The sequence below is a fragment of the Pan troglodytes genome, chromosome 8 (assembly GCF_028858775.2).
Source record: "Pan troglodytes isolate AG18354 chromosome 8, NHGRI_mPanTro3-v2.0_pri, whole genome shotgun sequence".
Lineage (NCBI taxonomy): Eukaryota > Metazoa > Chordata > Mammalia > Primates > Hominidae > Pan > Pan troglodytes.
The window spans coordinates 82327891-82353965 of record NC_072406.2 but is presented as its reverse complement, the minus strand read 5'-3'; the positions used below and the strand labels follow the sequence as shown (position 1 = coordinate 82353965).

The 26075-nt window shown below is 50.8% G+C and overlaps 1 protein-coding gene across 9 annotated transcripts; it reads left to right on the top strand.

Annotated features, from left to right (window-relative positions):
• The first annotated feature begins 574 nt into the window (after positions 1-574).
• Positions 575-24478, top strand: AIFM2 (apoptosis inducing factor mitochondria associated 2). 9 transcript variants are annotated; one of them, XM_054659674.2, is made up of 10 exons: positions 6333-8565; positions 9225-9328; positions 14396-14586; positions 14973-15088; positions 17265-17384; positions 17877-17969; positions 20528-20636; positions 21674-21826; positions 23337-23537; positions 24128-24478. In XM_054659674.2, exons 3-10 carry the CDS (start codon positions 14409-14411, stop codon positions 24277-24279), a joined length of 1122 nt encoding a protein of 373 aa, XP_054515649.1. In that variant the 5' UTR covers positions 6333-8565; positions 9225-9328; positions 14396-14408; the 3' UTR covers positions 24280-24478. The 9 variants fall into 9 exon arrangements, with proteins under 9 accessions (XP_063637926.1, XP_063637927.1, XP_009456902.1 ...); XM_063781856.1 differs by lacking the exons at positions 6333-8565; positions 9225-9328 and adding an exon at positions 575-5759 and having other exon boundaries at positions 20528-20870; XM_063781857.1 differs by lacking the exons at positions 6333-8565; positions 9225-9328 and adding an exon at positions 575-5759 and having other exon boundaries at positions 14393-14586; positions 20528-20870.
• The last annotated feature ends 1597 nt before the right edge of the window (positions 24479-26075 follow it).

Here is a 26075-nt window from a genome sequence, read left to right as displayed (position 1 = left end):
TCAGGACTGTGCCGTGTGCCCAGGGCCTTGCATGTGTGGGCCCTCGAGTGATTTCTACTGGCAGGCTGAAAGCCCTGTGAGGGGCGGCTGGGGGCGGAGGCCACGCAGGAAGAGTGCTTAGGAGTAACTTGTTTCTAACACCTGTGTGCTGAGTGCCAATGCTGGGTGTGGTGTTATGATATATATTGGTTTTCATCCAGCATTCCTGACTCGTAACTCTCATAGTCCTTGTTCCAGTATTTGTTAGAATACTGGGTATGTTAGGGCTTGGGACAGGCCTCTGACCTCTGGGTATCCTTTCACTAATGTTCGCCCACCTTTTTCACAGTGGGTCCTAAAGACCTTCCTATGAGAGGGTCTCAATCCTAGGGGAAGGAATGCTGATGTCATGAAGCTTCCATAAAAACCCAAGAGGACAGGGTTCAGAGAGCTTCTGGATAGCTGAACACCTGGCACTTCCTGGAGTGTGGCGTGCCCAGGGAGGGCACGGAAGCTCTGCACTCCTTCCCCTTCCCTCATTCCTTGCTCTATGTGCGTCTCTTCATCTGTATCCTTTGCGATATCCTTTATAATAAACCGGTAAACATAAGTAAGTGTGTCTCTGAGCTCTGTGATCCACTCTAGCAAATTAATTGAACCCAAAAAGGAGGTCGTGGGAACTCAACTTGAAGCCAGTTGGTCAGAAGTTCTGGAGGCCTAGACTTGTGCCTGGTGTGGTTGAGGGGGGCAGTCTTGGAGACTGAACCCTCAACCTGTGGGGTCTGACAATGTCTCTGGGTAGATAGTGTTGGAACTGAATTAGAGGACACCCGGCTGATGTCCACTGCTTTTGGTGGGGAAACCCCACACACATTTGGTCACTGAAGTCTTCTGTGTTGATGATTGTGATGGCATGAGAGTAGAGGAAAAACACGATTTGAGGAGAGTTTTTCCTAAAACACGGGGCAATCACAGAACACTCCTGGGATGGTTGTTCCTCCCTTTACAGATTAGGTATGGGTCCAGAGGTCATGGCTAGTTTAAGAGAAGTTCTACAGTAAGTTAATGGTAGCAGAATCCTAGATCTGAGGTCTGACTTTGCTGTGAGAGGGGGTTGCGGTGGGCGGGGAGGAGGGTTTATTCTTGCACGTGTGGGTACTGATATGGTTTGGGTGTGTCCCCACCCAAATTTTATCTTGAATTGTAACTCCCACAATTCCCACATGTCATGGGAGGAACTTGTTGGGAGGTAATTGAATCGTGGGGCTGGGTCTTTCCTGTGCTGTTCTGGTGACCGTAATAAGTCTCACTGATCTGATGGTTTTAAAAGTGGGAGTTTCCCTGCACCAGCCCTCTCTTTCTTTGCTTGCCGCCATCCATGTAAGATGTGATCTGCTCCTCCTTGCCTTCTGCCATGATTGGGAGGCCTCCCTAGCCATGTGGAACTGTAAGTCCATTAATCCTCTTTTTCATCCCAGTCTCAGGTATGTCTTTATCAGCAGCGTGAAAACGGACTAATACAGGCATCAAGGCACCCACAGGCTACTCTGGGGAGACTGATGTGTCAGCCCATTAGTGCAATAAGCAGGGAAGCTCTGTCCAGGGAAGAGTATGTCTGGGGGCCCAGAAGGGGTGGGTCAGGTAAGGCTTCAAGGTGATTCAGGCTCTGAACTATGAAAAGAGAGTTCAGAGTTTACCAAGTGGACTGGAAACAGAGTGTTCCAGGCTGAGAGTGGCAGGAGCTGGGACAAGGAAGTGTGGCACAGCTTCCTTGTGGAGAGAAAATTGGAAAAGTGCAAGACAGGCCCAGGGACCAGTTACAGTGGCTTGGTGAGAGAGAATATGGCTGAGGCAGGACTGGTGGTGGTGAGATCAAGTGACAACACAGGAGGTAGAACTGACGAGCTCCCTAATTTGAGACCAGGTGCTGTGTCTCACGCATGTAATCCCAGCACTTTAGGAGGCTTGAACCCAGGAGTTTGAGACCAGCCTAGGCGATATAGCAAGACCCTGTTTCTTCAAACACACACACACACACACACACACACACACACAAATTAGCCAGGTATGGTGGTGCACACCTGTGGTCCCAGCTACTTGGGAGGCTGAGGCAGGAGGATGGCTTGAGCATGGGAGTTCGAGGCTGCAGTGAGCTATGATCATGCCACTGCACTCCAGCCTGGGTGACAGAGGGAGACCCTGTTTCTAAAAAAGAAAAACAAATATCTAATTTGGGACCATGAGTGGCACTCACTTGCCATGTCCTGTTAGCCTGGTCCCTGGATGCCTGTGTGAAGGGAGACAGCCTCATAAACCAGTCCACTGGCCTGGAACTGATGCCCTAGCAAGAAATGCACTTCTGTTGTGTTTGAGCCATTACATTTGGAATCTATTGGTCATTGCAGCAGAACTTACCTTCATTAATATAGCCTCTCCCTAGCTGGGAACACTATACCAAACCATGTGTTGGGGGAGAGAGGAAGAAACGAGGATATTCCTCTCTTCTTTGAAGCTTACAAATTTCGTTGGAACTACGTATGGAAAAAGGAGAACATTTACCAGGCTCTTCAGATCTAAGAGTTGCCTGTTCTTCAAGTGGGCATACTGCCTCTGTTTCTATGGGCTCCTGAGATGACCCAGTACCTTGGAGCTCCTCCAGCCCTGGGAGCCAGCAGAAAAGCCACCTGTTGTCTGTAAGGAAGTACCCACAGGCCTGGCTGAGCTCATTACAGCAGAGAGCCAGCAACGCTTCCTCCTCTTAGATTCCGTCATGTTAGACAATCTGCCTGCTCTCCCCACTAACCGTCAAAGTTCCATGGAATGAACTTGCCACTTTTTCAGCATCCTAACCACCTGCTACCTCTGGCACTTGGAATTTCAGAGACAAAAGCCCTTTTTTAGGCAGCGAGCCCTGATTTTCAGTTCCAAAGCTATGGGCACTGCTGGGTGGGACCAGAGGAGTGGTGTGCAGTGAGCTACCTGGAGGGGTTGCATGAGACCATGTCCCCTCTCCTGGATGGAGGTGTCTTCTGGTTGCCAAGAAAGTATAGAGTGATAATCAGAAAAATTCCTTGATTTTCATGGTTTGTTGCTTTGTAGCAGGTCTTAAGGAAAAAAAAGATTTTCATGGTTTGGGACAGGTCCTTAGAGATGGGCCACACCAGCCCTGGCACACCTGAGCCCAGTGTTGGGCCACCTCACACCTCTCTCGCCTCTCTTCCAGCTTTATCTTTGTCCTGCTCTTTCTGGAGTCCTTTCCTTGCATCCTGCCAGCTGGCATCCCCTTCATCCTTGCACGCCTACCTTCTACACAAAGCCTTCCATGACCTTCCCAAGCCTCAGGGCTGATTCCGTGCAGTGGGCAGGCTGTAGCCTCTCTGTTCACCTCTCTGTGTCACATCTTAGTGGGTACATGTCCAGTAAATTCCCCACAACTGAGATTCTGCTTTGCCTGAGCAGTGCCCTCTGGCTCCTTAGGGATGATGCTTGCTGAGGGGTTTCCTGGCTTTAAGGTCATGGTTCAGGCTGGGCGCAGTGGCTCACACCTATAATCCCAGCACTTTGGGAGGCCGAGGTGGGCAGATCACTTGAGGCCAGGAGTTTGAGACTAGCCTGGCCAACATGGTGAAACCCCGTTTCTACTATAGCCGGGCGTGGTGGCAGGTGCCTGTAATTCCAGCTGCTTGGGAGGCTGAGGCATGAGAATCGCTTGAGCCTGGAAGGTGGAGGCTTCAGTGAGCCGAGAGCATGCCACTGCCCTCCAGCCTGAGCGACAGAGCCAGATTCGTCCCCCTACCCCCAAAAAAGGGGTCATGGTTCAGACCTCCATTGTAGGCCCACCCCCTTGCTTTACTAGCTGAGGGACCTTGCCTAAATTCTTTAGCCTCTAGGAGCCTAAATTTCCTTATCTGCAAAATGGAGATTAATAAAACTTACCTTGCAGGACCTTTGTGAAAAAAACAAAAACAAAAAAACTTGAGAAGGCATTCAAAGCACTTAGTTCGTGATCAATAAATATTAGCTTATTGTTTTTCTAAGACGATGAGTAGGATTTTTCATCAGAAATAAATCATTCTGGTTGCCTTGGGCAAAATAATCTGCAATATAAAATATCTATAATAAATGGCTGCTGTGTATTCATTGCTACTGTGTGCCAGGCACCATGTTAAAACACTTTATAAAAATGATCTCATTGAGGCCTTTCCACAACTCTTTTTTTCTTTTTTTTGAGATGGAGTTTCGCTCTTGTTGCCCAGGCTGGAGTGCAATGGCATGACCTCCGCTCACTGCAACCTCTGCCTTCCCGGTTCAAGTGAATCTCCTGCCTCAGCCTCCTGAGTAGTTGGGACTACAGGCATGTGCCACCATGCCAGGCTAATTTTTTGTAGAGACAGTGTTTTACCATGTTTGCCAGGCTGGTCTCGAACTCCTGACCTCAGGTGATCCACCCACCTCGGCCTCCCAAAGTGCTCGGATTACAGACGTGAGCCACCGTGCCTGGCCCTTATCCACAACTCTTAAAGTAGGTGCTAATATTTGCAGTAAGTAGATGGAGATGGCTTATCTTTCGCTGAGTTAGCTTGGTCTGATTTGAGCTGGCAATACACTGCCTTCCAGGTCATTGTCCTGCCTGTGGGTCTTTGCACATCCAGACCACACTTCCTTCCTCTTTACCTAAATCTACCTCTTTCTCATCCTTGGAGAGAAGTATTTGCACCCTTCCTTTGCCCCCAGTCTTTCTTTTTTATTTTTTCATTTCATTTATTATTATTATTATTATTATTATTCAAGACAGAATCTCACAGTCACCTAGGCTGGAGTGCAGTGGAATGATCATGGTTCACTGTAGCCTCAAACTCCTGGGCTCAAGCAATCCTCCCACCTCAGCTTCCCGAGAAGCTGGGACTACAGGTGTGCACCAACAAGCTCGGCTAATTTTTGTAGGTCTCGCTATGTTGCCCAGGCTGGTCTCCAACTCCTGGGCTCAAGCGATCCTCCCGCCTTGGCCTCCCAAAGTGCTGGGACTGTAGGCATGAGCCACCGTGCCTGGCCATGCCCAATCTTTCTTACTGCAGTTGGTGATACATGGTTTTGGTTTTCTCTATACATGTATTTTTTGGTGGTGTGTTTAATATCTGTCTTTTCCCAGACTGTCGCCTCCATGAAAGCAGGAACCTTGTCTGTTTTCTCTTCAAGTTATCCCTCCAACGCCTAGCACAGTGCCTGGCATATGTAGGAGCTCAACAGGGTTTGCGGAATTATTATGTGTATGTCTGAAGGAAGGATGTTGGCAGTGCGCCCAACGTGTGAGGGGAGCCCCACTCTCCAAGGTTCCAGTGGCTTTAAAGGTGTCCTCGAGAAAATCAGAGGAACAGGGGGACGCTTGTTTTCCTTTCTTCCTTCCCTCCCTTTCTCTCTCTCTCTCTCTTTTTGCTTTAAAGTATGCTGAAAGGACACTTTAAACCAAGTCTGAATGGCTCGGCAGGACTGGGGCGCGGGTGCTGGCAGGAGCCGGAGAGGCGACATCTGGCCATGGGAGCATTTGTTTCAAAGTTCAAGGCCGTTCGCTCAGGGTCAAGGTTAGTCCGGCGGGCCGTTCGGAGACCAGCCCCAGCGTGCCAGGACCGTTTCCGGGGCCTGGCCGGGGCGTTGCCGCGGGGTCGGGGACCAGCACGAGTGCTGAGTCACGCCCCGCCCGGGAGCGCCTCGGGTCGGTAACTCGGGAAGACGACCAAGCGGGAGCGGGAGCCGGAGCGAGAGCGCGCGGGCGCGGCCGACAGGTGAGATCGCGCCGCCAGGCGGGCTCTCGAGACCCCGGGCGCCCCGGGCGGGACGGGGACCCGGAAGAGGGGCGAGCGGATCAGAGGCCTGGCTCACGCCGCGTCTGGCGTGGGGAGGTCGGTGCGCGCAGTTGTGGCGCTGCGAGGAGAGGTATACTCGGCTCAGGCCCGCCCCTCTCCGTCTCCCCCAAAAAACGCAACAGGGAGATTTGCTCCTGGCCGAGGGCAAAGAAAACTCCACCCTCCTGGTTTGGCCCCTAAATCCCTGCTAAGTTTTCCTAAGGAAGATGGGCTTAGGCCGGGAAGGGCTAACCGGGGAAGAGGGAACACGGGGCGGGTGTAACCCGGATCTTGCGAGGACCGTCCGAGGGTCCGCTGGGTAGAAGCGGCCGGTCCGGACAGAAGCAGGTGTGAGAGGAAAGGGAGAAACCTCAGTCTCTAAGAGGAAAGAAACTGGAGTCAACCCAGTGCCCATAGGCTCGGGGGAGCTAGGGGGTGCAGCACTAGGAAGACTGCTTCTCCCTTCCCGAAGCTCTGGGTGCTGCAGGGACAAAGACAAGCGGTGAGTAAACTAACTCTGATGGGACGCGTGCAGTCCACCTGGAACTGAATTAGTGGCCTATATTGGGGCTCTCCTTCCAATACCACCTGATCAACACACTGCCTTTCCCTACAAGGAGAGTCTTTTTGACCCTGGAATTTAAGGTGAGGATGGGGAGGGGTGAGGTCTCTTGGGGGCTGATGATCCTGTAGGAGGACAGGCATAGGGCAGAGAGTCAGATATAGTTTGGGATGGGACTTGCAGGTTTCTGGACTGTGCACCTGTGTTCAAAAGCCTGTATCAGGTTCCAGTGTGCGTGCATGCACCTGCCAGAGAGCCCCGGGATCTCAGATCACACCTGCCCTCACCCCAGCACCTAGAGAGGAGTTCTCCAAGGAGCACAGTGTGTCACCAAGAAGAGGTCACTGAGCCCCAGCCAGGGTGGGCTGGGCAGGCTTAGCACTACCTAGCCCAGAAGTGATGGGCTGGGCAGGCCGGTGGACTCCAGGGCCAGCCTGACTTTTGTCTGGTGGCCAAATGAAGCCAGCGTCCGGGTACAGGTGGTGGGCAGACCATGGGGACCACAAAACTGGCTCTGAGGAGGATGGACAAATTGCTTGGCCTAGGTTTTCTGTGCGGGAGTGAATATGACATCCAGATGAACCTGTCTGCCCCAGAGCTGCCCTCCCCTGGGGATAAAAGGAGGCTGCCTCCCTTAGACTTTGAGTCCCTTTTCAGAAACTGGTCTTTTGGGGGTTCTGTTCTTCAAGTAGTCCCTGAGGGGCTGGCCATGGAGTGTCCCAGGAAGGGAGGCCGCCCAACCCTCTCCATCCTGCTGTGTCCCGCAGGTGGAGGAAACCTCCATGGTGCTGTGAGTCGTGCTGTAGTGGCCTTCTTATCCGGGACGGCCACTCTGGGAATGTGGCTCTCCAGAGGCTGATGTTGAAACCTACCCTTTGTGTGAGCCATGACGACTCAAAAAGCATCGTGTTTTATTTGTAATATTTGTGAAGCAATACTGGAGCAACTCTGGGATGACATTCTTGCTTTGATCAGAGCCCACACGGTTCCTGCTGTGTGTCTTCTGAGGCACAACCTCTGAACAGCTTTGGCATAAATGTAACTTCCTGGTTTTTCAGTAGTCCTATGGGCTGCTTATTGTGGAATAATACCCTTGAGATCAGGGTGGATGCTCTTGGCAGAGAAAACAGGATTGACTGAGCACATTTTTGTGTAAATCAGATTGTGTGTGTGTGTCTGTGTGTATGTGTGTTGTGGGAGGGAGCAAAGGTAAAGTTACTGAGGAGTTCCTGGACAATCAGGGTTTGTTCCGCTCTCTTAGGCCTTCTTTTAAGCTAACATTCTTGAACCTAGACAGACATAGTTAAGATTCTCTGTGATTCCCACTGGGGCTTTGGTGTTCAGTTCAAAATCAGATGGTGGATTTAGCAGTTCCTCAAAAAGTTAAACTTCAAGTTACTGTATGACCCAGCAATTCCATACCTAAATATATACTAAAGAGGACTGAAGACTGGTTCACACAAAAACCTGTACACAAATGTTCATAGTGGCGTTATTCACATAGTCAAAAGGTGGAAACAACCCATGTGCCCGTCAGCTGATGAGTGGATAAACAAAATGTGGTCTATTCATACACCAGTAATGGACTGTTTTTCAGCCAGGAAAAGGAATGAAGCACTGATAACATGCTACAACTTGGATGAACCTTGAAAACATGATGATCAGTGGAAGACGTCACAAACAAAAAGCCACATAGTGTATAATTCCATCTACATGAATTATCTAGAACAGACAAATCTATAGAGACAGAAAGAACATTAGTAGCTGCCCAGGGCTAGGGTAGGTGGGGTACAGGATTTATTTTGGGGGTGATGGAAGTGTTCTGGAATTAGATAGTTGTGATGGTTGCACAACCTGGTGAATACACTAAAACCCACTGAACTTACATCTTTTTTGAAATTTAAATTAAAAAATTTTTTTTTTTGGAGACAGAGTCTTGCTCTGGCGCCCAGGCTGGAGTGCAGTGGCATGATCATGCCTCACTGCAACCTCGACCTCCTAGGCTCAAGCGATCCTCCCACCTCAGCCTCCTGATATCAGGGACCACAGGCATGTGCCACCATGCCTGGCTAATTTTTGTATTTTTTGTAGAGATGGGGTTTCACCATATTGCCCAGGCTGGTCTGGAACTCCGGAGCTCAAGCAATCTGCCTGCATTGGCCTCCCAAAGTGTTGGGATTAGAGGTGTGAGTCAGCCTACATCTCATTTTTTTTTTTTTTTAAAGATGGGGTCTCGTCTAGGCTGGAGTGCAGTGGTGCAATCATAGCTCACTGTGAACTTACATCTTAAGTGGTAAATTGTATATGTGAATTCTATTTTGATTAAAAAATTAGATGGTAAGCGGTCTGTCCTATTATTAAAGACATTATTTCTGCAAAAATGACATATGCTTGTTTGAAAAAAATTCAAACAATACAAAAGCTTAAGGAAGAAAATGAAAACATCATCTATGACCACTATTAGCACGTTGGTTCAGAGAGCAGGTTTGATGTGTTGAGAATTGAACTTGGGCAAGTTGTTGAACTTTTTTCCAAAATAAGGAGAAAAAACTCATACCTTAAATCGAAGATATGGGCAAAAGTGCAACAGATGCTAACTGCTGTAATCATTACCTGTATATGTGTATACATACTGAGGTGGATGTGTCTTACTGGCCATAAATGGGATTAGATCTTTCATGTGGTTCTGTGGCCTGACTTTTTGGGACTGGGCAAACTAATCTGCAACATATATTTTATATATATATATATAAAATGTGGCTGCTGTGTATTCATTGCTACTGTGTGCCAGGCACCATGCTAAAATGCTTTACATAAATGATCTCATTGAATCTTTTCTACAGCTCGAAATCACAGTGGCTTTCACCTGTAATTCCAGTGCTTCGGGAGGCTAAGGCAGGAGGATCCCTTGAGGGGCTAGGAGTTCAAGATCAGCCTAGGCAACATAGTGAGACCCTCATCTCTACAAAAAAAAAAAAAAAAAAAAAAAAAAAAAAAAAATTAGCCAGCTCAGGAGTTCAAGGTTATAATGAGTTATGATCATGCCACTGCATTCTGGCCTGGGTGATAGAGCAAGACCCTGTCCCTAAGAAAATTAAAAATAAGTAAATAAATAAATATTGCCTGACTTTTTCTTTTCTTTTTTTTACTTTTGAGACAGGGTCTCACATTGTTGCCCAGGCTGAAGTGCAGTGGTATGAAGCACTGATACATGCTACAACTTGGATGAACCTTGAAAACATGTTTTGTGTAAATCAGATTGTGTATGTGTGTCTTTGTGTGTGTGTGTTGTGGGAGGGAGCAAAGGTAAAGTTACTCACTGCAGCCTCAAACTCCTGGGCTCAAGCAGTCCTCCTGCCTTTGCCTCCCGAAGTGCTAGGATTATAGGCAGGAGCCACCACACCCAGCCCTTGCCTGACTTTTTCATGGACAGACTTTTTGTATAAAAACATCATTCACAGGCTGGGCACAGTGGCTCGCACCTATAATCCCAGCACTTTGGGAGGTCGAGGCAGGCCGATCACTTGAGGTCAGGAGTTCGAGACCAGCCTGGCCGACACGGCGAAACCCTGACTCTACTAAAAATACAAAAAACAATTAGCCGGGCATGATGGCACATGCCTGTAGTTCCAGCTACCTGGGAGGCTGAGGCAGGAGAACTGCTTGAACTCAGGAGGCAGATGTTGCAGTCAGTGAGCTGAAATTGAGCCACTGTACTCCAGCCTGTGCAATAGAGTGAGACTCCATCTCAAAAACAAAACAAAACATCACTCACCCTTTAAAAACAACTGGCTACACAGTACTGCATTGTATGGGTTTATAATATTTTATCCTGTAGCCTCTCATTGGTGGCAGTTTCCATTGATTGATGGAGTGTCACACAGGTGGAGGTTTGCACAGCACTACTGCTATGTTAGAACATACAACTGGGCATCCACTAATTCCATACGTGCATTTTCATCTCCTACAGGGTGTGTGGCTGGAAATGCAGCTCCATGGCTTAAGCCCTTGCTTTAGGTGTCTGGCCAAGTAGATCATGGCCAAGCAGAGGGGAGTTCACTGTTTTCTGGGGCCAGGCAAGAACCGACACTGGCAGAGCCAAAGAGAGTCGGCATGTCCAAGAGTATTGGGCAAGGGGCTGCCAAAGAGGCAGGGTGAAATCTGCTGGAGAGTCACTGGCCTCCCTATTCCACAAGTAAGGGTGGCAGGGGTCAGTAGAGGAGAGAGAAGAGAGAGAGAGCAGATTGCAGGAGAGGCCTCAGGCAGCATGAAGAGGAAAAGTGCCTCCCCTCCCTGGCCCTGCTCTGTCTGGGTGTCCCCTCAGGCCCCAGGCCCTTCACAGGGAACCCCAGATAAGCAATTTGCCTTCCTTGGGTGAGGCAAGAGTTTGCCCTTTCGGGGAAGCAGGTTGATGATACTAGGGGCCTGGGGGTCAAGGGCTCGGCTCCTTTGGTCAACTCATTGCCCCTGAGGTCCACTCTGGGGTCACTAGACTTTCTTTCCCTGGAGGAAATCCCATGAAGGGCCCGGAGCAGGCTTGTATGTCCACCTGGTTGTCAAAGCTGCCCTGGCATGGCAGGCTGTCTGTCTGTCGGCCCCTGTCACCTGTCCTCTAAGCCTCTCCACCTTCTGCCACAGGTGCCCTGAACTCTACCTGCCTCCTCCCTTCCTGCCACTGGGCCTCTGGCCCAAGTTGTTTCCTCTGCTAGGAAGGCCCCCTGATCTCAGCTCTTTTTCAGGGCTCTAGGCTGTCCTTTTTGAGTGTCCCTGGGTGCTCCAGTGTGACCTGACGCACAGTGGGCTCCCCTGTCCCTATCCCCGGCCAGCTGCGTAGCCCCTCTCAGGGGCCATGCCCAGCTAACTTGGAAGTGGGGCTTTCTGGGTGTTTTCTTGACCTCATCCCTGGCTGACAGCCCCAAGGGTAAGACCCAGCACAGAGGGTTCCACGCTGCCAGGGTCTGGTGAAACACACGCCACCCACGGCCTGCCTCATCACTGCCTACATTCTCAGGCCCTGCGCAGCTCCTGGTGTGCACTGCTACCTCTGGCTGGGCCTGTGGGCCCTCCTGGGTCCTGGTCTCTAGGAGACATTCCCTTCTGGCCCAGTTGGCAGATTCAGCCTGAGGTACGCTTGGGATTAGCTCTAGACAACCCTTCTGAGGGCTTAGAGGAGCCAGGGTGGCCCTGCCTGCTGGGGGACTTGTCTTGGGTCCTAATCACTACGAGGGCTCAGCCTCCTCATCTATGAAATGGGTATGTTCAAGCCTCAATGCTTTGGGGACCATTTGACCCACGAGAAACAACTTTAAATTCCCTCCAATCCATTGTGTCAGTGCCCTCCGTCCGCTATACTGTCCGCCCCCAGGGGAGAAGTTAGGCAGTGGGCATTTGAACACCAATGGGAACAGTGCCCGGAGTTCTAACCAAAAGCTGCCCCATAAGTGTGGGATGATTTGGGGACCGTCTTGGGGAACCACCACCATGTCTTGGAAACCAGTGTGTATAAGGACATCTCAGGATATTATAGCCGGTTGGGCCTTATAGTCCCCTCCCATTATAGGGGGTAAATTGAGGCCCAGAGAGGGAAGGGGTTGTGTCCCAGACCCGCAAAGATGATCAGGGCAGTGCAGTGGCCTTCCAGCGGCCTGAGGGTCCCAGATGAGCTGGAACACACTTCCTTATGAGCCTGTTCAGTGGCTTGATGTCTATACTTGAAGGCTGGCCTCAGAGTCTACTTCCTCCTTCGCTGACACCCCCTCCAGTCCCCCTTCCTGAAGCCCACAGCAGCTGTTGAGCCTCTGGGGCTGCTTTCTGTATAGTGTGAGCTTTGTTTCTTTTTCTCAGCATCTCCCCCCAGCAGCCTGGCTTATTTCTGCCTCTCTTTAGGGCTCAGCACAGGCCAGGAGGAGGGTTGATTGCTTGTCACCTCTCAGGGTCTCAGCTGCAGTCAAGAGTGCCCCTCAGTGGGCTGTGCGGCTCCTCCCACACCAGCAGCCCTCTGCCTGCCTGAGGCCAACACTGCAAGCATCCTAATTTGGGGTTCTGCTGGGCTGGAGGCAAGGCCTCTGGTGCAGCCCCAGGCCAGCCCCTGGGCCCTCCTCTGTCTGGGGCAGACTCTGGGATGCACAGGTAACCCTGTTTACCAGCCTTCCAGGCTGGCTTGGGGAGCCCAGGCAACTTTGCTGCTGTAGGGCCCAAGGCTGTTGAGTTGGATAAAAGGCAACTTTATACAAATATAAAAGTATAAATTTATTTAATGTGTGTGTACACAGGAGCCTTCAGAAGGAAGACCCGACCCCCAAAAGAGGTACAGAAGCTTATATACCATCTTGAGGTCATACAAAGAAATGGGGACTGGGTGCAGTGGTTCATGCCTGTAATCCCAGCACTTTGGGAGGTTGAGGTGGGAGGATCACTTGAGCCCAGGAGTTTGAGACCAGCCTGGGCAACAAAAGGAGACCCCCATCTCTACCAATATTTATTATTTTTATTGTTTTATTTTTTTGAGATGGGGTCTCACTCTGTGGCCCAGGCTGGAGTGCAGTGGCATAGTTACGGCTCACTGCAGCCTTGACCTCCCTGGCTCAAGTGATCCTTCCACCTCAGCCTCCCAATTAGCTGGGGCTATAGGTCCCCATCACCACGCCTGGCTTTTTTTTTTTTTTTTTTTTTTGTAGAGACAGAGTCTCTCTATGTTACCCAGGCCGGTCTGGAACTCCTGGGCTCAAAAGATCCTCCTGCCTCAGCCTCCCAAAGTGCTGGGATTATAGGCGTGAGCTGCTACACCCAGCCCCATCTCTACAAGTAATTAAAAAATTAACCAGGCATTGTAGCATACGGCTGTGGCCCCTCCTTCCTACTCCATGATCACAGTCTTAGTTCACACCACATTTGTCTTAGTCTGTTTTCTGCTGCTACAGCAGAATACCACAGACTAGGTAATTATAATGAACAGAAATGTATTGGCTCATGGTTCTGGAGGCTGGGAAGTCCAAGATCAAGGGCCCAGTGTCTGGTGAGGGCCTTCATGCTGAGTCATCCCATGGTGGAAGGCAAAAGAGAGAGTGAGAAAGAGGAAGAGCTTAAACTTGCAGCCTCAGAGGCCCTTTTATAATTGGTATTAATCCATTCATGAGGGTGGAGACCTTATGACCCAAACACCTCCGATTAGGCCCCACCTCTCAACACTGTTCCTTTTTGGGAGACATATTCAAACCCTAGCAGCAGAATTTTGCAGGATTCTTGTTGTAACCTGCTAATTGACCTCCTTAGACCTGGATCTTAAGTTGGTGACCTGTGAGCTGGGCTGAATCTGGTTGCGGTGTTTGTTTAGTGCAGTGCTTAAAGAATGTTTTTTGTTGTTCTTTTAGATGTGGCCTATGCTTGCCGGTTCCCCACAGGTGTGCCCACTGTTTCTTGTTATTGCACCTTTTCCCAGCTTCTTACGTCATTGACATTGCCCACCTGGTTCTTTGACTTTGTAAGGTCTGCCCTTATAAAGGCAGGGACCATATCTGCCTGTCTGACCACAGGATACACAACACAGAGCATGTCAAAAAGCAGGAGTTCAATTCATATATGTTGTTGAGTGAACATTATTCCCCTCTTCAAAAGTCTTTTTTTTCCTCCTGCCCCACTGCAATCTCTCCCAAAAGTCTTTGATGGAATATATCAAGTAAAAAACAAATGTGCAGAACACTTTGTTTAATGGGTGCAAAAAATAATCGTGATTATAGTTGCATAAACTATCTCTGGAAGGAGTCATCCAAACTTGTTACATAACAGCGGATGCCTCTGGAGAAGGGAACTTGGTGTTTGGGGAATGGGCTGGAAGTGGGATACCCCCTTGTTCCTTCTGAATTTAATTCAAATTTTATAAAATTGGAGTTTAATTAATCCAAGATTTACCTCATCTAAAAAGGTCAATTCATGATCGAGGCCTCTCTCACTGTGGGTCCTCCCAGCCCTCCCAGCCTCCCTGACTCTGATATGCTCTCCTCTTTCTTCCCAGCAGTGCCTGATTCGAGATGGGGTCCCAGGTCTCGGTGGAATCGGGAGCTCTGCACGTGGTGATTGTGGGTGGGGGCTTTGGCGGGATCGCAGCAGCCAGCCAGCTGCAGGCCCTGAACGTCCCCTTCATGCTGGTGGACATGAAGGATTCCTTCCACCACAATGTGGCTGCCCTCCGAGCCTCCGTGGAGACAGGTAACGTGCTCCCGTCTGGGGCTGTCTCTGTGAGGGGGGTCTTGTCTCTGCTCTGGGGCTTGATTTTAGGGCTGGGGGTGGTTTTCTCCATTTAGGGCCAAGTGCTTGCATTCCACTGTCAGACAAGTTCTGGAGAAGCTCAAGGTCTTTGGTCTTAAGTAGCCACCATAATGAGACCCTAGAAGTAAAAGCTTGAGCTTTTCTGAGGGTCTGAGGCCCAGATTGGCATTTTAGGAAGTAGGGGTACCTCAGGCATACCTAATGGCCCGACGCTTTGGTCAAGGGCACCCCTGTTGGTTTGCAGCTCGTGAAAGGTTCTGAGTCACTCTGGCTTCCCGTGGGCAGCCTGGCTCTGCCCTATGACCTCTTCTGTGTCCCTTCCCCAGGGTTCGCCAAAAAGACATTCATTTCTTACTCGGTGACTTTCAAGGACAACTTCCGGCAGGGGCTAGTAGTGGGGATAGACCTGAAGAACCAGACGGTGCTGCTGCAGGGCGGCGAGGTGAGTGAGGGCCAGCCCGGCTGCCAGCTGGCTCAAGGGCCCTCTGCAGGGCCTGGGCGGGATCCTCCAGGGTCAAGAGAGAGCTAGGCTGGGGGCGGTGGCTCACACCTGTAATCTCAGCACTTTGGGAGGCCAAGGCGGGCGGATCACCTGAGGTCAGGAGTTTGAGACCAGCCTGCCCAACATGGCAAAACCCTGTCTCTACTGAAAATACAAAAATTAGCTGGGCGTGGTGGTGGGCACATGTAATCTCAGCTACTCAGGAGGCTGGAGAATTGCTTGAATTCGGAGGTGGAAGTTGCAGTAAGCTGAGATTGCACCACTGCACTCCAGTCTGGGTGACAGACAGAGACTCCATCTCAAAAAATAAAAATAAAAAAAAGAGAATGCTGTCTGTGAGCCCCAAGCCCTGCCTGGTGCTAGGCAGATAGCGGATTCCTCATAAACAAAGGCTTGACCACAGCAACCACAAGAATATGGTGGCAGATATTTCTTGTGTAATTCCTGCATGCCAGGCCCTGTTTGTAGCCTTTACGTAAGTCTCATGAATGTTTACCGTGCCTCTATGGTGAAGGTGGTATAACTTCATTTTACAGAGAAGCTAAAGGGTTAAATGGCTTGCTTAAGATCCCACAGCTGGTAAGAGACTGAACTAGGATTTGAACCCATGCAATTTTAGCCCAGAGCCCATGCTCTAAAAGCCAGCGTCCCAGACAACTCCCAGGCCTGGCCAGCCCTCGGCTCTGTCTAGAACAAAAAGGCACACGCATGGTCCCACATCCCCCAGATCGGGACGTCACTGGGGCAGAGGTTTCCCTTCACTCATTTGTGTGTTCCCCCACCTCACATGTGCATCATGGAGCCTGGAACACACCTGCCATGACTTCAGCTCCATCGACAAGCTGCCACCAGCTCTGGATGAGTGTCACGTCCAGCCCAGCCCCATTTGGTGTTTGAAGCTAAGGGGGCATTGACAAAAGGAAACACAATTCCTTTGCTTGATGAGTTGTGATTTAGTGTGACCCAGCCCTTCTTGAATTAATGGGGCCAGATAGCTTCCTGGTTGGAAAGATTACTGAGTGTCCCCTAGTCCTGCAGTCTCCAGCCATGCGTTTCAGAGCCCTGGAAGATTCCATGAGGGCATCTTGGAGGTTCAGGGGAAAGTAGGGGCTGAGTGGAGTCCAGGCCCTCCAGCCCCTCCCATTGGAGCAGCTCTGTTTTTGTCAACTTTATATATTTAGGCTCCAAACAAGATTTCCTTTTCTTTGTTTACAATTTTTTTAATTAAAAAAAAATTTTTTTTATTGTTTTTGAGACGGAGTTTTGCTCTTGTTGCCCAGGCTGGAGTGCAATGGCATGGTCTCGGGTCACCACAACCTCTGCCTCCCAGGTTCAAGCGATCCTCCTGCCCCAGCCTCCTGAGTAGTTGGGATTACAGGCGCATGGCACCACGCCCAGCTAATTTTTGTATTTTTAGTAGAGATGGGATTTTGCCATGTTGATCAGGTTGGTTTCAAACTCCTGACCTCAGGTGATCCGCCCGCCTTGGTCTCCCAAAGTGCTGGGATTACAGGTGTGAGCCACTGTGCCCGGCCTAAAATTTTTTTTATTTTTAATTAAAAAAAATAAATTATTTTTTAATAAAATATTTAATAAAAATTAAATTATTTTATTATTTATTTTTAATTTAAAAATTAAATTAATATGGGGTCTTGGTATGTTGCTCAGTGCAGTGGCTGTTCACAGATGTGATGCCACTACTGATCAGTCTTTCTTTCTTTCCCTTTCTTTTCTTCCTGGCGGAGGCAGGAGGAGGGTTCTTCTAAAACACCCGGGAGGTTCTGAGCTAACTCCCGTGGGCAGTGTCCTATCCTGCAGCCCTGCCTCCTGCTTCCAGGCACCCCTCCCACTGCCATGCTGGGTGGCTCCAGTTGCCCCCACATTCTCCACGCGGAGGTAAACTCTACTTCCTTAGGTCTTTCCCCAGGTTCTAGTGCCATCCTTTGGGCTAACCAGTATGGTGGTTTCACCCCCTCCCATGGGGGCTGCCTCGGGTGCCTAGAGGGGCCTCTTTGCCTGGTTTGTCCCGGCTGGCAGGCCGGGAGTAGGATGCAGAGGCCTAGGCCTGCCCTACCCTGCCCTACCCTCATCTTTTTTTTTTTTTGGTTTCTCTCAGGCCCTGCCCTTCTCTCATCTTATCCTGGCCACGGGCAGCACTGGGCCCTTCCCAGGCAAGTTTAATGAGGTTTCCAGCCAGCAGGCTGCTATCCAGGCCTATGAGGACATGGTGAGGCAGGTGAGCTGTGCACTGAAGGCATGGGGCAGTGTGGGCAGATGGAGGGACAGCCTTGGGGATGCCTAGGCCTGCAGCTGGGAGGCCACGGGGGTACTCAGAGCTGCTGGCTGTAGCCATAGAGTTGGAGAGTCACTAGGAAGAGACTTTCCTGGGAAGAGACCTTGAACTTGCTGCTGGAGCCAGGATGTGAGCACCCTAGACCTGCTCATGTTGCCCTTGGTATGTCTCTGACTTTCCTCTCCTGGGGCTTTTCACGGGTCCCTTCCACTCCTGTTTTCATAAGGCTCTGTTTTGTAGAGCAGGCTTAGATCCACGATCTTCCACAGCGATTCTGCGAGGTGGGTGGGAGGAAGCACATTTGGACTCAAAATGTGGAAAGGGTTCTCTGCCCTCCTTTGGCCCAGGGAGCCACACCACAGGCTGAACCAGCAGACAGAGGTGGATGTGTAGGTGTGTTTCATATGTCCCTGTTTCACATGTCCTCTTCTCCAGGTCCAGCGCTCACGGTTCATCGTGGTGGTGGGAGGAGGCTCGGCTGGAGTGGAGATGGCAGCAGAGATTAAAACAGAATATCCTGAGAAAGAGGTGAGCCAGGCTGCCTTGCCTTGGAGCTCTAAGTGGTTGGCTTTTTTCTGCATTATCTTAGGAACATCAGGAATTTGCTCAGGGCAGAGAAGTCTGGAGCTCTATTCATATAAACTGGGAGTGTATATTTCTGTTTTGTGCCAAGGTGCGATTCTATAGGGGATTTTTCCTGCAGAGCTGGGATCCTGCTGCACCTGACCTTACGGAGCTGCTCAGGGTGTGTCCTTTCTCAAGGAAAGGTCCTGCCCTCTGCTCCAACTTGGAGGATCAAGCCCAGGGGCAATACCTTGCAAAAGCGGAACTTCTGTGTCACCTTCAGAATTCAGGCCTTTGTGATACAAATGTATATTTGATTACCTCTTGCTGGCAACCAGCTTGGACAAAGACACCTTCAGTTGTTGCTTTGGTCTCTGCCTGATATGGTAGCCCCTGCTCTGAGCAGCCCCATGGTGGTGGGGAGCCTGCAGCACAGCCCTTTCTGCCCACGCTGGGCAATGACTGAACAGCACTGCCTTCGGCCCATGGGTGGGAACGGGGAGGGGACATCAGCCTGCCCTGTTGCTTTCTCATGCTCAAAAGACAGAGATCCTACCGGGCAACCTAGCGAGAAAGAGGAAATCCTGGCACCCTGTCCAGGCTTGGCAAGGGCTGAGTGATAAACGTCATTACAGGTCCTCTAGGCGAGAGCTTGCTTGCGGTTGAAGCCAGATCGGCTTCTGAGAGCCATGTGGGGCCTCTGAATGGATCTTTTTTCCTCAGGGAAAGGCAGGTTGGTTTTGAAAAGAAAAATCAATAGAGGATAACTTAATTATATGGCTGTTCTCTGACAAATTGTTGGAAATTATGATGAGTGATTGATCTAGTTACATTCATTCATTTTGATTTATGAAGGTTCTATAGGGAAAAACCAAACTGTTTTTCTCTCTACTCACTCCACACTTCTGGGATAAGATGTGTGGGTTTTTCCCCCACTGACCAATTCTCTGACACCAGCTGGGTGTCCTACAGTTCAATTCAATTCTGACACTACCTGGCGTTAGTGCAGACCCCACAGGTCAAGGGCTCAGTCCCACGATCCTGCCCCGACTTCAAACACCAGTTGCAAGTCCATAGGTCCCCAGCTTACCCACGCTTCTGTCCCACTTGGCTGCAAGATAGAGATTCTCATGACTCTCTCCTTGGGTTAAATAATTTGCTAGAGCAGCTGATGGAAGCCAGGGAGACAGTTTACTTGCTGTTGCTGATTTATGACGAAGGATGTTTTAAAGGATAAAAATGAACATTCAGATGAAGGGGCACATATGGCGTGGTCTAGAAGGGTCCTGAGCACAGGGGCTTCTGTCCCCATGGAGTTGGGGTGCACCACTGTCCTGGCATGTGGACATGTTCACCAACCTGGAAGCTCTCTGAACCCTGTACTTTAGGGATTTTTATGGAGGCTTCATCAGGTAGGCAAGGTTGATTATGACCTCAATCTCCAGCCCCCTCTCGTCCCTGGAGCTGAAAGTTCCAGACTTCTAAGCTGGCTTGGTCTCTCTGGTGACCAGCGATCATCCAGGAGCCCATCAGGAGTAGCTTCATTAGAACAAAAGATGCTCCCATCACCCAGGAGCATCCAAGGAGTTAGGAGCTCTACGTCAGACCCTCCCATCACTCAGGACATTACAAAGATCTCAGGAGCTCTGTATCAAGAACCGGCAATGAGGACCAAATATTAGAACAAATGATTCTTAGTACCCCAATTTACAAGGGTTTTAAGAGCTCTGCATCAGGAACTGGGGGCAGAGACCAATATATACTTTTCTTCTTATTTCACAGGGGTCAGACCAGTCTGAAGTAGTAAAAAAGTTCAAGTAACTCAGTAAAATATCCACATGTTTAGGATTTGTAGACAGTAAGGGTAGTAGCAGCCACCCTTTATTAAGGACTTAATATGTGCTGAGTTACATGCTTTGTATGTATTTTTTTGCTCATCATTACAAAATTCCTATGAGTGGGGCTATTGTGCCCATGTTAGTGAGCCTTTGGGAGGTGTCCAAGTGAGTATCAGAGATGGGATTTCAACCCAGGCAATTTGATACCAAAGCCCAGGCTTTGAACATGATTGCAACATGAGGTGCCCGGGACGCTTCCCTGTGTTGTCCCAGACAGCAAGTAGACATGCCTGGAAGCACTAATTTTAAACAAGCTTTAATGTTGACATCAGTCTGATTGACTGTTGGAATGCCCATGGCTTGTATAATTATAAGTGCCCAAGGATGCTTGAAGATAATTTTCCAGGTGGCCCTAGGTGAGGTGTAGGTTGTGACATGTTGGCATATTGGTAGTCCTCTGGCCTGGGTGTGGCAGGAGGGTACTGAAAGAGTCCTAGTCTAGAACATGTGGGCTTAAGCCCAGCTCACCACTAATTGGTCCTGGCATTGGACAGATTACTTCTCTGGAGCTTCAGTTTCCTCATCTGTAACCTGGAGGTATGAGTGGAGGTGGACGTTCGTGCAATGATTGTGTTTGAAGACTTGGGGGCTCCTTCTCAGGCCCTGTGGTCGTTTTGTCCTCAGGTCACTCTCATTCACTCCCAAGTGGCCCTGGCTGACAAGGAGCTCCTGCCCTCCGTCCGGCAGGAAGTGAGGGAGATCCTCCTCCGGAAGGGCGTGCAGCTGCTGCTGAGTACGTGCACCCTCACCTCCCTCCCTGCCCTGCCCTGGCCTGGTGAGATGTGGCTTGGAGGCTTGGTGACTGCTTCCAGCAGGAGGGTGGCTACGGTCCACCCCAGGCTCTCTCTTTTCCACTGTGTCCTGGGGTGGAGCATGAAGCGCTCAGAAGAGGCCATGAACATCAAAGCCCATCTGAGCCTTGACCAGCTGGAAGTTGTGCCCGTCCCTGGGCAGGGAAGAGGGCCTGGTACTTACGGGATTTCCATGTCCTGGTTATTGCTTTGGATGCAGTGCAGATGGTGGGATGCCTGTCTGCTGAATGATTTTTCTTGGGTGCATCTGAAGGATTTGCCCCAAATAGGATGTCTCTGTGGTCGAGGGAATAGGTTTATTGGTTTATGTTTTGAGAGTGGTGAGGAGTGTGGCCTTCTTGTAGAGCAGGGGACGAGACCCACCCAGCAAATGCTGGAAAGTGAGATTCTCTTCCAGCGCTGTGGCCCCTACACTTCACTGCATGGGGCCCCAGCCCCCTCACTGTTTGCGGGAGGGTGAGGCACCTGTCCTGTGAAGGGCCCGCATGGCTGCCTCAGCCTCCTTTTGGTAACTGGCTGTGGAGTGCTGCCGTCACTGTCACTTTAGGCAGTGAGTGTAGCGAGCTGGCTTCTCTTTCTCTGGCTTTCCCCTTTGTCGTGGTGCACTTGGAGCGCTCGTCCTGCCTAGTTAGGATGGCACGGCTGGCACTCATAAGAGGCGCGTCTGAGGTCTTCCATTAAACAGCTTTTCTGAGAACTTCTTGGGAAACAGCCTCACTTCCCTCCAGGGGCTTCCTGGAACTTTTCTCCAGAGGGACCCCTCGGGGCCAGATGTCCAGATCAGCTTTGTGGGGCATAGAGTGGACTGAGGGAGGGGCATGGTGGGAAGACAGGGTGCAGCCATTGCCCAGTTGGGCCCCAGAGGTCCAGGCCCTCCCCAGGGTTAGCCTTGGCTTGGGGTCCAGGCTTGATGGGGTCCCTGTCCCCACCAGCCTCCTGGTCATGAACCCCCTTCTAGGTGAGCGGGTGAGCAATCTGGAGGAGCTGCCTCTCAATGAGTATCGAGAGTACATCAAAGTGCAGACGGACAAAGGCACAGAGGTGGCCACCAACCTGGTGATTCTCTGCACCGGCATCAAGATCAACAGCTCCGCCTACCGCAAAGCGTTTGGTGAGCAGGTGCCCAGCCGGGCTTCCCCTGTGCCTCCTTGCTCTCCAGTACCCTCTGAATGCCCTGCAGTGCTTGCCCCCAGGAGTCCACACCTTGCTGCCTTCCCCCTTTCTTCCCAACAGCTCAGACTTTAAATTCAGTGAGGGTCCACCCTTGCTGAGCTCTCCTCAGCTGTGACCATGGCTCGGCCCCAGGTGGCCAAGGTGGCCAAGGTGACCAGAATCTTCTGAAATTAGGGCCGCCCCCTAGTGGTAAGAGATGGGAACAGGCGTCAGAGAGATGACAAAGGTTGGTGGTGTTTCTTTCCCCCTCACCTGAGGACAGAGGAAATTCAGGGTCAGGCCTTCCTCTCTTGGCAGGCGTGCTGCTGCCCCCAAACCCAGATCAAAACATTTGGTCTCTTGAGCTTGGATTGACCGGGGAGTGGGGTTGGTAACATGGCCTCGTTTCTTAAAGCTCAGTATTTGCGTATTTAGCTGGCTGGAGGTGGCAGAGGTGGACTGATGTGTGTTTAAGCCTCCATTTGTGAGCAGGAGACTCAGTGGCCAGGCCTGGTGGTTGCTTTGTGTCCTCAATTCCCTGTCATTTACTCCCAAATGCCCTTCCCTGACAAGGAGTTCCTGCCTTGTGTCCAGCAGGAAGTAATGATCCAATCCCAGGAAAAGGAAGCCAGTCCAGGCTGTGTGTAGCAGTGGGATTGAGGGCTTATAATGGACAGAGATCCCAGAATTTAATACCAAATTGTCCTAATGTTGTATTTTCAAATACAAGTTTTTAAAAGTCCCTTTAAAAAAGCAGTTTGCCATTTATTAAAGCTCTGCATTTATTTTTAATGCTTCAGTTTTGTTTTTTATTTTTATTTTTTGAGACAGAGTCTTGCTCTGTCATCCAGGCTGGAGTGCAGTGGCGTGATCTTGGCTCACTGCAACCTCCACCTCCTGGGTTCAAGCGACTCTTGTGCCTCAGCCTCCCGAATATCTGGGATTACGGCTGTATGCCACTAAGCCCGGCTAATTTTTCTATTTTTAGTAGAGATGGGTTTCACCATATTGGTCAGACTGGTCTTGAGCTCCTGGCCTCAAGTGATCTGGCCGCCTCGGCCTCCCAAAGAGTTGGGATTACAGGCGTGAGCCACCACACCTGGCCTGCATTTATTTTTAAAATCTCACTTACATTCAAAAGTCAATTCAAGACTCAGCTGATCATTGTAACTTGTTGAGAGTTATGTACATTTCTAAAAGGAGGCCTGTTGGTATTTTGACCCATTTCCACTCTGGCATTGGCAACCTTGCCTCTGCAGGAAGAGTTGTGAGGTAGAGACTTCAGGGGGGAATAAATTAGGTGGGAGGGTGGCCTCTAGAGCAGGCACCTCCAGGGGGTGGTCATGCCTCAGGAGGGTGACCTGACCAGCACCTATTGACCAGCGTCTAGAGCTCGCCCTCTCCTCCTCCTGGTGGCCACTTAACACAGCAGCTCAGTGTCTTGGTTTCGGTGTCATTTCTTCTGGCAGAGAGCAGACTGGCCAGCAGTGGTGCTCTGAGAGTGAACGAGCACCTCCAGGTGGAGGGCCACAGCAACATCTACGCCATTGGTGACTGTGCCGACGTGAGGACGCCCAAGATGGCCTATCTTGCCGGCCTCCACGCCAACATCGCCGTGGCCAACATCGTCAACTCTGTGAAGCAGCGGCCTCTCCAGGCCTACAAGCCGGGTAAGAGAGGCCCCATGTGCTTTGCAGTTTTAATAGAGTTTGGGGTTAAACATGGGGAAGCCTTTTTGGGCTATCCCATACCTGGCCACTAGAACAAACTCTCCAAGCTGGTGATGGAAACATCCCCTTAGAGCTCTTTAAAAATAGGCCGGGCGCGGTGGCTCACACCTGTAACCCCAGCACTTTGGGAGGCCGAGGCGGGCAGATCACCTGAGGTCGGGAGTTCGAGACCAGCCTGACCAACATGGAGAAACCCCGTCTCTACTAAAAATACAAAATTAGCCAGGTGTGGTGGTGCATGCCTGTAATCCCAGCTGCTCGGGAGGTTGAGGCAGGAGAATGGCTTGAACCCAGGAGGTGGAGGTTGCAGCGAGCCAAGATCACACCATTGCACTCCAGCCTGGGCAACAAGAGCAAAACTCTGTCTCAAAAAAACAAACAAAAAAAAATCAGGGTCTCACCCACCTTCCTAAAGCAATTTCACATTTCCGGCCCTGAGTCTGAAGGCCTCGGGAAGGATCGGCACTCTGGGAGGTGCAGCCCCAGGAGGTTCAGTGAGGTTCTGGTTGTTTCTGTGTCTCTGCTTGCAGGTGCACTGACGTTCCTCCTGTCCATGGGGAGAAATGACGGCGTGGGCCAAATCAGTGGCTTCTATGTGGGCCGGCTCATGGTTCGGCTGACCAAGAGCCGGGACCTGTTCGTCTCTACGAGCTGGAAAACCATGAGGCAGTCTCCACCTTGATGGAGAGGCCAGGCGGGAGAACTACCGCAGCAGGTGGGCGTACGGACTGCTTGGCGCATGGCACCCGCCTGGCAAGTGCTAGAACTAATGCTATTCTTCTGGAATAAGATGCCAATGATGTGGTGGCTAGAAATGCAACTTGTATAAAACAAAAATGGGAGAGAGAGAGGCATTAAACAAATACCCCCCTTAGAGGATACTTTCTGGGTTTGGAAGGTGTGCTTGCTGTGGTACTGGCTGAGCGGCTCATGTGTGCTGGCTGCATGGTGCTGGGGAGGCCACAGCCAGCCTTTCCTCTGCACCTGCCTCCTCTGGGATGTGCATGTGTGTGTACGTGCTTGTGGTCACGACGTGTGCCATTTAGAGCTCTCAGAGCAGGGCAGATTGCTGGGCTCTGGTGGCCAGTGTCTGTCTGTGAGGGCAGGAAGGAGAGCTGCACATTGAGAACAAAGGAGGGACCTGAGGTGGAGAGAGGCCCAGGACCCCAAATCTCTGCCATCACACGGTCGGGGAGCCCATACATTCTGCAACAACCAGGGACTTCACAGGAGCCTTGTTTTCAATTTGCTAACAGGTGCATAATCCCTGTGTTCCTTAAGCCTCATGGCCTTCCTACATTTCCACTTTATTTGTTTGTTTGTTTATTTATTTTTGAGACAGTCTCGCCCTGTCACCCAGGCTGGAGTGCAGTGGCACGATCTCAGCTCACTGCAACCTATGCCTTCTGGGTTCACGTGATTCTCTTGCCTTAGCCTCCCAAGTAGCTGGGACTACAGGCACGTGCCACCATGCCTGGCTAATTTTTGTATTTTTTAAATAGAGACGGGGTTTCACCGTGTTGGCCAGGCTGGTCTCGAACACCTGACCTCAGGTGATCCATTCGTCTTGGCCTCTCGAAGTGCTGGGATTCCAGGCGTGAGCCACTGCGGCCAGCACATTTCCACTTTTAGATCCTACTCCATACCATAGGTTTCATTGAAGAAGAAAGAGCTAGATGAATGTGCTCTTCTGGTTACCCCACCCTGACAGAGTGCGTTTTTACACGGCTAGCAGGGGTTGAGACTGCAGCCTGGTCTGCCAGCCACTGGAGGTGTTTAAGGAAGGGCAGATAATGTGACTCTTTGCGGGGTGCCGTCTGCTTACCCATTAGCGAGCAGAGGGGGTTTCTGCGGGTGACCCCCAGCATATTTCTAGGTTACTTATGGGCAGATTTGTAAGTGACAAAACTCCAGCTGATGCTGGGAATGGGGAGAGGGCCCTCGAGGGACTTTGTGGTTTTGTGCTTCTGGTTTCCTGGCCAACCCCAGGGTCACTTGTCTGGAGGCCCAGCTGGGCACTAATGTCTGCCACCGACTATGTTACGGTATATAAATGATTCCTCTATTTGGGAGAGATCTTCCAATCCAGAGGAGCCCCTCTTGGACTGCCTGGGTTAAATCTGCATAGCAGAAGTGGTTGATGAGTTCATCTGAAGAAATTCAGGCCCCAACTCCCCACCCTGCCCCTCCCTGCTCCCTTTTGATGGTGGCCTCTGGGTACTCGGGCAGAGTCCTTGGGACACCAGCCTCTCTGGGGTTCTCAGGCCATCCCGTTGGGGCTGTCGCCCAGGCCTAAGTGAGTCGTGTGCCTCTATTGGAGGATGGCTGTTCCCCTGGTGGTTGCATCCAAGTATCTGTCTTTATGGACCACGAAGGGAAGCCCACCTTCCCGGAGGCAGGACCTTCGGCCTAAGAAACACAGGCCCTGGTGCTATCTGACCTGGGGTCCAGCGAGGTGGGAATCCCAGTGTGTGAGTG

What these genes read in the sequence shown, in the direction of transcription:
- AIFM2 (XM_063781856.1), top strand. Translation starts at nt 14,409, where the DNA reads ATGGGGTCCCAGGTCTCGGTGGAATCGGGAGCTCTGCACGTGGTGATT. An exon ending in CCGAGCCTCCGTGGAGACAG is followed by an intron (nt 14,587 to 14,972) that starts GTAACGTGCTCC and finishes TCCCTTCCCCAG; the next exon opens with GGTTCGCCAAAAAGACATTC. An exon ending in TCTCCAGGCCTACAAGCCGG is followed by an intron (nt 23,538 to 24,127) that starts GTAAGAGAGGCC and finishes CTCTGCTTGCAG; the next exon opens with GTGCACTGACGTTCCTCCTG.